This window comes from Antedon mediterranea, chromosome 6 (assembly GCF_964355755.1).
Source record: "Antedon mediterranea chromosome 6, ecAntMedi1.1, whole genome shotgun sequence".
Lineage (NCBI taxonomy): Eukaryota > Metazoa > Echinodermata > Crinoidea > Comatulida > Antedonidae > Antedon > Antedon mediterranea.
Genome location: NC_092675.1, coordinates 4,581,157 through 4,590,744, shown reverse-complemented (window position 1 = coordinate 4,590,744; position 9,588 = coordinate 4,581,157). Strand labels below are relative to the sequence as shown.

Sequence of the window (9,588 nt, the reverse complement as noted above, 5' to 3'; positions counted from 1 at the left end):
GAGAGTGCAAATGCGAAGGGCCTTTTTTTGGAGTTTGAAAAGTTTGTCTATTTTGGTTTGTTTGTGGTTTTGGTAATAAAGTTCACATAAAACTATGGTAATTTTAGCTTCCCCCAAAAAAGTTGAATGTGATTAAAGCTTATTTCTTCAAAACTATACTGAATATTTTCAATGAGAAAAATTGTATTTTATAATTTTTATATACTTCTTGTAGAAACGTGTTATGTATGATATAGTATTTTTATTGTAATTTTTATAAACTTCAGAAACGTGTAGGCCTATGTATGATCTTCAAGTTTAATGTACACAAATGTTTATATAACAGTACCAGTAATACTACACAAAATCTATTTTTACATTAATTTAAAACCATTTTTGCCATTTCAAACATCTTAAAATTTAACTTTTATTAGTATAACAAAGGGGTGACATCCAGGGGCTAAGTTAATCATGTCAGACTGTTACATTTGCTGAGAATAGAATATGATGTAATTTCCAAGACAGTTGTTATTATTTATTTATTTTATTTTATGTCTTTAGGCAATGTGGCCAAGGATTACCAATAGTGAATTAATCACTGTCCTATCAGATACTGTAGGTGGTAATCCCCCTGATACAGGGGCTATTGTGTGAACCAGTTCACCGGGGTAACCCCCTACTCTTTTTCGAATAATGAACTGGGTTCTTTAAAGTACACACAGGTTATAACTGTGTACACTGGACCTACGGTTTATAGTCCTTATCCAAGAAAACTTGTTCCACCACCAGAACTAGGAGCGAGTCGGCCTCGAACCCTTGCCGATGTTGTTGTTGGCTCTTTAGGTACGATAAATGGCATTTTATTATTATTGTTCTTATTATTATTACTTCATATTTTCATGCAGGCCAACTGGTAAGGTAAGCCTTGCATTGTTTTCAGTTTTCCTTCTAAATATTACTTTTTATTATAGAATTTGCTGTAGGTCTAATTTAAGTGGGATTTGATGGACAAGGGGAGTTCACCTGCATAAACATCCCTCCCTTCTTCTGGCCAAGCATCTAGAAATATAACAATTGTATTATATTAAATTTCTTATAACCAGCAACTATAAATAAAGTCCTTGACCTATTAATATATATTACTCGATACTTGCGTAGTCTAATTTCGCTTTATAGCTAAATATGGACTTTATTTTCTATACATTTGTATGCGAGAAGTCATGTTTCATTTATGACATGCATACTGCTAACTTGAGCAGGTTACTGGAATCTTAATTGATGAATTGATTGATGACTATAGCCAGCAAAAGGTAATGTTATGGATGTTGAATTATGCTAATATTATTCCTCATACAAAATCCATTGCAAATTACTTTCTTTAGTACTCATAAATGCAATTCGCCAATACAATTATTCCAGTTTTATGTTTATACAATTACATAATGCAGAGTTATGCAACAATGTATGATCAAAATAATGCTACAGGTATGGTAATAATTCTAAATTAAAAGACATTTACTATTTCATTTTATTACAAAATTTAATGATAAAATGGTAGACGTCGGGACTGCCCATCATGAATAATTGACAAAATTAAGAAATTCCTTGTTTAAAATCTTTGTACAAAACAATAATATATTTCATTTTTTTTTCTTTGATGAAGCAATAATACTATTACTATAAAAAAAACGTTATGGTAGTCCCGATGACCAATTATCAACATCTTTGGTAAGGAAGTGAAAATGATACATAAGTGAACATCGGGGAAAACAACAACATAAAACCATATGTACGTGTAAGTAGAGTTACTTAGTTCGCATTATGCAAATATCAGATTAATACATCACAAGTTCATATTAGGTCAATGATATACCAAGAGAGGGATCATCATATCATTAAATATAAATCGCATGTATGTAGGTTCATCTCAATTTCACCAACAGAGGGCTCACTATTAAAATAGTCTGCCTACAAAATGTGAAGAGAATATTGTGTATAATCATAGAGATATTAATATCTCAATGGTATAATGTACAACATTCTAACATAACCGTACTTATTAAGCTCACTCTGGAAGATGTCCAATGATGTTTGGAGTATTGATATTCATGTAAATGATGATCAGGTCTATAGCCTACAATAGGCCTACTTACATTCTCCTCTGGAATATGTCAACTAGGGGGTGTCACGAAACCTAAGACCACGAAAGCTAAGACCCCCTAAGACCTAAGATCACGAAAGCTAAGACCCAAGACCTAAGATTACAAATTCTAAGATATACTACAGCTTAAAAACAATACTTGTTTATCCATACATAATTTTAAACACAGTAGGTTTCATTTATTACCATAAATATAATTTAATACCACCGCAAAACATAGATAAACTCACATTATTTTCGCCCGTTGAGTAAATATATATTTTTTCTTTACAACAAACAAACTTGACGGGGTGTTTGTTTGTATATATTTACTCCATTGTGTTGGTTCAGAGGATGTTTTTCTTACGCACCTGCCTTTCTTGTATTTTGACTCCAAATTTGTTGACTAACTTTATCCTGAACACCACACTTTAAAATTAGGACTTATAAGTACTTTCAGAAGGAGAAACACATAATAACAAATAAATAAATCCTTTAAATTTATGATTTTACAGATGTGTTTCTTTGTATACTGTAATGTAACTCCTCGAGCTCCCCATGCTCAATGTTTTTGTTTCTATGGAGCGCCAAAAGAGCAACAATAATAGTACAAGTATAAAAACAGAAAGAAAACGAAACAAAAAAACTTATCATGATTTTTTAATTAAAATTTATTTGCCAGTATTTATTTCCTCGTACTTGCATGATTATACTATTATCATTACAATTTTAATTTTACATTGTTCCATCCACACTGTAGATGGACTCCACAGAGTTTTCAGCCCTCTATATAATTTTTGCTCTTTTGATGTTCCATAGAAACAAAAACATTGAACATGGGGTAGGCCTACTGTACTGTAGGCTAGTCATTTTGTGTGCGAGAAAAACGTCTGTAAAATCATCAATTTAAAAATGTATTTCTTACTTTTTATGTGATTCTTTTTCATGAAAGTGCCAATTCTAAGGTGTGGTATTCAGAATAAATGTTGGGAGTTAAAATACAAGGCAGGTGCGAAAGATAAATATTTGTAATCTTAGGTCTTGGGTCTTAGCTTTCGTGATCTTAGGTCTTAGGAGGTCTTAGCTTTCGTGGTCTTGGGTTTCGTGACACCCGTCAACTAGGCCTACCGGTATACTTAACTTAAAATAGGCCTACTACTGTGCAAGAACCTCTCATTGCATACAGTTGGCCAACAGTGGTTATCTTTAAAAAAAAATTTTGTTGTATTGCCTAGTCTGGGTTTCAGACTTAATATTAGTAAAAAGATAAACATTTTGGCACATATGGCACTTCATACATATAATACTTGAGCTTTCCTATTTTCAGAACTAACATAACATAATAAAACATATAACACAAATAACATAAATAAGACAATACAGACTTGGGGCAAGTCTAAGTTGTTCTCAAGAGGTCATCATGGAACATAAAAAACCCTTCACTTACACCCGACCAACAGAGGGCTAACTTTCAAGTATAATTTATGTTCACTGTAGTGTGAATGTACTACAGCTGCAGCCTATGTATTTAAGTCAATCAGTGTTTAATGATGCAATGTACTTTCTTATTATATGAAATCTTTTATTAAAATCTTTGCTGAGATATCAAATCAGATTATAATAAAAGAAGAACAGCTGAGGAGAATGTGAATGCAGCTGGTTTTAAGCAAAAAACCCACAAAATCACTAAAACAATATTGATTTAAACTTATATTCACGAACAATGAGTTGTTTTTTTTAATATGATAGTGCACAAGCTTAAAAAATTCCAAAATTAAAACCAGTTAATTTTTTAACTAATTTCATTTCATGATAAGAATACTGATTTTTATTGTGAATCTAATGTTGATAAATTAATTTTATTCATCATAATACTGTGTCATCTATAGCTTTAAAATCTTGGTGCAACACTTAAAAACAGTTTGTGTATGAATATTATAGTTTCTTGTTGTTTTTTATTAAAGTACAAGAATAAAATTCCAAATTCAGAAGCTTTGTTTAGACTTTTGTTATATTACAGATGTATACCATATGTTTGGACCTTGCTAGATTGAAATCCATGAATATTGCCGCATTCATTCTCTCTTTCCAGATGATACACATGTGTTTATTAATAAACAAATTAACATGTGTTTCACATACACCATAAATAAATATGTTTTGTCTGTTACAGTCAAATGTTTCTTAACAAATTGATGTTCAAATAATAAAATATACAATTGGATTACTTACTCTTGTTTTTGGAGTTTGTTTGAGACCTAAATGTGGCAAGCTTCGATGGGGCTATAAAATAATTTAGAAATATTTAAAAGGGTCACATTAATATAATACTAACATTTAGATAGGCATCGGGACTGTGGCCCAGTCACTGCAGTGTTGAGTCCTTGAGCAAGATTCTTTATCCACAATTGTTCCTCCCCACCCAGGTGATAGAAATGAGTACCGGTATGTAAAAAGTACTAGTAAGGTAAATCAGACTCGTTTGTGCGGGAAGAGTGGCGTACCCTCCACAAACATACACACTTAGTGTAAAATATAATATTAACATTTAGATAGGCATAGGGACTGTGGCCCAGTCACTGCAGTATTGGGTCCTTGAGCAAGATTCTTTATCCACATTGTTCCTCCCCACCCACATGATAGAAATGGGTACCGGTATGTAAAAAGTACTGGGAAGGTAAATCAGACTCGTTTGGGCGGGAGGGTTGGCGTACCCTCCACAAAAATACACACTTAGTGGAGTCTGGCCCAAACGCTAAAGAAATGGAGATAACTTTGTGACTTTACCTTTTTAGAGACGTAAAAAGAAACAAAGAATATTACAGGCACAACTTTATACTATATTTTAAAGTTTACAATGTTTTTTATTGTATTTCCCACAATTATTTCATGAGACAGCATCCCCTGAACAGGGGTGTCCCAAAGGAGGATTTCTATTGTATAACAATAAGACAAAAATCTAAAATGTACTGAATATCATCGATGCTGCTCTTTTAACATGGTCCATACCCTCATACATTTTTTGGTTCACTTTTAATTGAACTCTTATCAACATCTTATTTACTGTACCTTCAATGTATAATAGCCTTTGAACATATCACAAGCTGCTTGTTCATACTCCCATTCAAGCCTGTCATGTTGAATCTGAAATCGTCTGCAAGAAAACAAATTCAAACAATATTATAAATCATCATTAGAACATACAATGTATGTGATGTTTATTCTATTCATATTTGATTTTACAAATGTAACCATATGCACTGCGTTTAACAACCATAACTATTAAAATAGAGCCATGAATCTGGTAAATTAGGGCCTTTACACCAGGCATCAACACCAGTATTTTAATGTGTGTAAACTCTGGAAGGGCTATGAGGTAAATTTCCTATATCCTAATTAAATAATTTTTTTTATTTTACTTTTTAAATTGTTATAGAAGGATATAATAAAGTATAATAAAGGTCTGGCAAACTTACTCTAAATTATTTTTCTGCCTTTCAAGCTCTTTTTCCTAAAAAGAACAAAACAATTATTTAAACACAATATCTATAACAATACAAAACATATTTTCTGAAAATTCTGATTTTCCAAATGCAATTTTTAGATCCTTCTTACCAGTTTTAACTTTTCATGTTTATTTTGAGAGATTTGACTGGAATTAACGACATTGAAAATTGTTTAAAAAAAAACAAATACAAAATATTAAAATGATAATTCTATTATCTATTGTATCGAACATGCACATAAACTACATACATTATAATAATTAAGACTGTATTATTCCCTTTTTAGAAAAAAGCCTGATCAACTGTTCATACATCAATTGTATACCAATGTTGAACTTAAAATTGTTTTATATGAAGATAATTGCAATAAAGTGTTATCGTTTTATAAATAAAAATATCTCTATTTTAAAAGTACTGTACTAACTACAAAACAGAATGTACAGTACTTGATTAACATTTAAAAAAGTAGAGGTAAATTTGATAAACACGTATACAAGAGTTTTTAACAGAATCCTTATTCATTATATTATATATACCGAAAAGGCAATTTTTCATGTACAGTATCAAGCTCAGTCACAGGTTTAAACAGTGAATTAAAAATTGCTCACTAAAGCAAAATATTATTAAAATATTAATATATATTCATGGATTATATTAATAATAGATATTAAAATAAGCACAGCTTCTTTTTTACTGCAATAAAAAACAAAAGGAAAAACTATTATGAAATGAATACTAAAAAGCGAAATAACAAAATTCTTGACAAAATAAACCTATATTTTCTTTCTACAAACTGCAATAAAAAAAATCTAAACCTACAAAAACATGAACACTAAAGTTAAAAAAAACTAGGAATAAAAGAAAACTAAAAAACAAAAGCAAACATAGAAATATTTGTCATCTACAATAAACCTACTTCTTCATATGGATTTTCGCCGGACTGCAATAAAAAGTAGAGAAATAATACAAAAGAAAAATAAGATGTTGAATTTAGCATAGAAATTTTAATTTGTTAAAACAAAAGACTAGTTTCTATAAAATTGGTATATCATTGAAAGTTGTCGCCCATACTACTTTCCATTTAAAACAAAATGATACATCATCTGGCCCCACAAATTAGCAACAGAGTGAAGACGGAAGCTTTAAATATGTGTGATAAAAATATAACCTAAAAAGTTACAGGCTGTTAGATATTGTTAAATAAACTACCTTTTTTGTGCCTTCAAGATGTCTCTTTTGTTTAATTTCTCGTTGAAGTATTGCCAACTTCAGCTTTTCTGCATCTAAAAGTCGACTTGTTACCTAAAAAAATATGTTAAAGGTTATTCTATTGCTGCTTGGTCTTTCAGATTTAACAACACAAGTCTGCTTAAGCCCTGTCTACACTATCAAACTAGTTTGACAAAAAAAGGTGTGATGTACCCAAATATGGTAGTGATATGCCCAATGTGGTAGTCATCATTTCCATATATAGGCACATCACATTTTTTTGTCACATAAAGTTTGATAGTGTAGACAGAGCTTTAGAATTGATTGACACCCTTTAAATAGAAGGAAATGTGCGGCCCTTGTGTTCTTCTACCATTACCCATCTCCTCGCCTGCACCTCATCCTCACTCTCTTGGGTCTTTCACTGGTGTCAATTTTTAAGGTCATCAGAATGATGATTTACCTGTTTATCTGTTTCAACAGATTCAATGCACTCTGCTATGATGTTAATTTTAATATTTAGAATATCTTAATTGAACCTCCCATTTGTAGACCCAGGGATGTTCGTGGGGTCCCCAACCCCACCCTAGATGTCCCCAACCCCACCCTAGATGTCCCCAACCCCACCCTAGATGTCCCCAACCCCACCCTAGATGTCCTTTTTTAGAAGTAGTCAAATCTACTATTTGTTTCTTTTGTGTATAAACTGATGAAGTTCGGTCGGGTATTTATACTACTACTGCTCTATTTTTGTTAAAAAGCAGATCTCAATTTTATTTGAGATCCTTTTTCATGTATGGATGAGCCCCAGTCTTTATAATTAGTGATGACAGGCTACGTTTGACTACTAACAGATCAAAGGTTTCATGATATTAAATAAACAATCTGACATGATTTGAAAACTTAATTAACTGTATTCCTATATTATAATAGAAATGTTGTGACAATGAAAGGGAGCTCTCTCCCAACAGGTGTGTGATAGATCATCCGATGTGAACTGCTGCTTTGATTGGATTCAATGTCAATATTTACTTGAAATTTGATGGTAAATATATTGGTGATTTCAATACATTGCCTTAAGAGATGAACAAAAATAATTATTGTATAAACTGATCGTCAATTGGCATTTGCTTTAAAAATGTGTTATTGTGTTAATTGAAATAAACAGCAAATACCTTTGCTGTTTATGCTCCCTAAGTATACAGTAGTATAGAAGATGAGACAAAGAAAACCAACATACGGGTTGAAATATTTTAACCACATATTATATTATAATACGTAACCATATATTTTTATATTTGTTAATTTCTAAAAACCATGAGAACATTGCTCAGTCCGTAGCCAGGATTGTAACAGGTGGTAGTATGTTTTCCACAAAGGGAAAAATCATCACAAGCTGGGCTAGTAGGCCTTTGACATAGTATTACTTACTGCTGGTCTCCAGTTTGAAACGAGACACAGTGGAAAAAAAAGGGGGATAGGGAGAAAGAGCGTTTGAACCTTAAACTCACTCCTTCCCCCTGGTTATGGGCTTGATGGACAGGTAACTTACATCCAATTGTACCCCAAATATGTCTTTCTGCTGTTTGCGTCTTTGTACGACTACTGATGATGGAGCAGAGGAAGGTGATGCATGTTGCTGCTCCTCTTGTGTCATCCTCGCTGCATCTGTTTATCTACGAAAGAAAACAAATATCACATAAATAATATAGATTGTTTTCAATTATTTAAATGCTTATCATAAACAGTGTCTAGTGAAAAATATGGTTTTGGTAATGCAATTAACAGCAGAGCTTATTCAAGAGATTTATATTTTTACTCGGGGTACCCGACTCTAGGACTCATTTTCTCCTCCATCTGGACACTATTGAGTAAAAAGTGCGATTTTTAAAGTACTACTCCTCCCTTATTAGTTGTAGTATTGAGCTGGGATTTGGCATGAATATACTACAGGGACATTTCCTCAAATCTATAGAGCCGGATTTTTAAATTTGAAACCGGATGCAGCCATATGACGTCTCAAAGATGGTACCATATAGCCGTATTTGGTAGGTTATTGATGTGTATGTGACGTCACATCCCGTCTTATGACGTCATTACAGCTTCATTTGCTGTACCCCGAGTATCGCACATTCGTGCTTTTTTGTTAATTAATTTGTTTAATTAAGAAGCCACAATGTGTGACACACACCACAGCGTTATGTAGTTATATGTGGCTTCTTGGCGTAGTGGTTATCACGTTTGCTTAACACGCAGAAGGTACCTGGTTCGAGCCCGGGCGAAACCTTTTTTTTTAAACTTTATGGTGAAAAGTAGTGTATACGCAATATGATAATTATACACAGTATATCTTATTTTTATTATTTTTTTAAATACTTATTTTGTGTAATCGGTAAATACTCCTTATTCGTTGTAGTATTGAGCTCGGATTTAGCATGAATATACTACAGGGACATGTCCTCAAAGCTATAGAGCCGGATTTTTTAATTTCATACCGGATGCAGCCATATCACGTCTCGAAGATGGTACCGAATAGCCGTATTTGGTAGCGCGGTTATTAATGTGTATGTGACGTTACATCCGGTCTTATGACGTCATTACAGCTTCTTTTGCTGTACCCCGAGTATTGCACATTCGTGCTTGTTAAATTATTTGGTAATAAAATAATTAATAATAATACATTAATATAAAATTATGTGACAATTACATAAAACTAAACAGATACAGAAACTTTAATACTGTGTATGTTGAGAG

The 9,588-nt window shown here is 32.2% G+C and overlaps 1 protein-coding gene across 3 annotated transcripts in view; it reads right to left on the bottom strand.

Moving 5' to 3' along the window:
• Positions 1-9,588, bottom strand: part of LOC140050974 (ras-GEF domain-containing family member 1B-like) — a 77,656-nt gene that overhangs the window by 63,597 nt on the left and 4,471 nt on the right. For 2 of the 3 annotated variants that reach the window (XM_072096010.1, XM_072096011.1), the window contains exons 2-7: positions 8,387-8,510; positions 6,835-6,927; positions 6,542-6,565; positions 5,596-5,630; positions 5,189-5,273; positions 4,352-4,402 (exon numbers count right to left, since the gene is read on the bottom strand). In XM_072096010.1, coding sequence (XP_071952111.1) covers positions 4,352-4,402; positions 5,189-5,273; positions 5,596-5,630; positions 6,542-6,565; positions 6,835-6,927; positions 8,387-8,491 — 393 coding nt within the window. In that variant the 5' untranslated portion in view covers positions 8,492-8,510. The remainder of the gene's footprint in view (positions 1-4,351; positions 4,403-5,188; positions 5,274-5,595; positions 5,631-6,541; positions 6,566-6,834; positions 6,928-8,386; positions 8,511-9,588) is intronic. The other variant, XM_072096012.1, reaches the window with a different exon arrangement.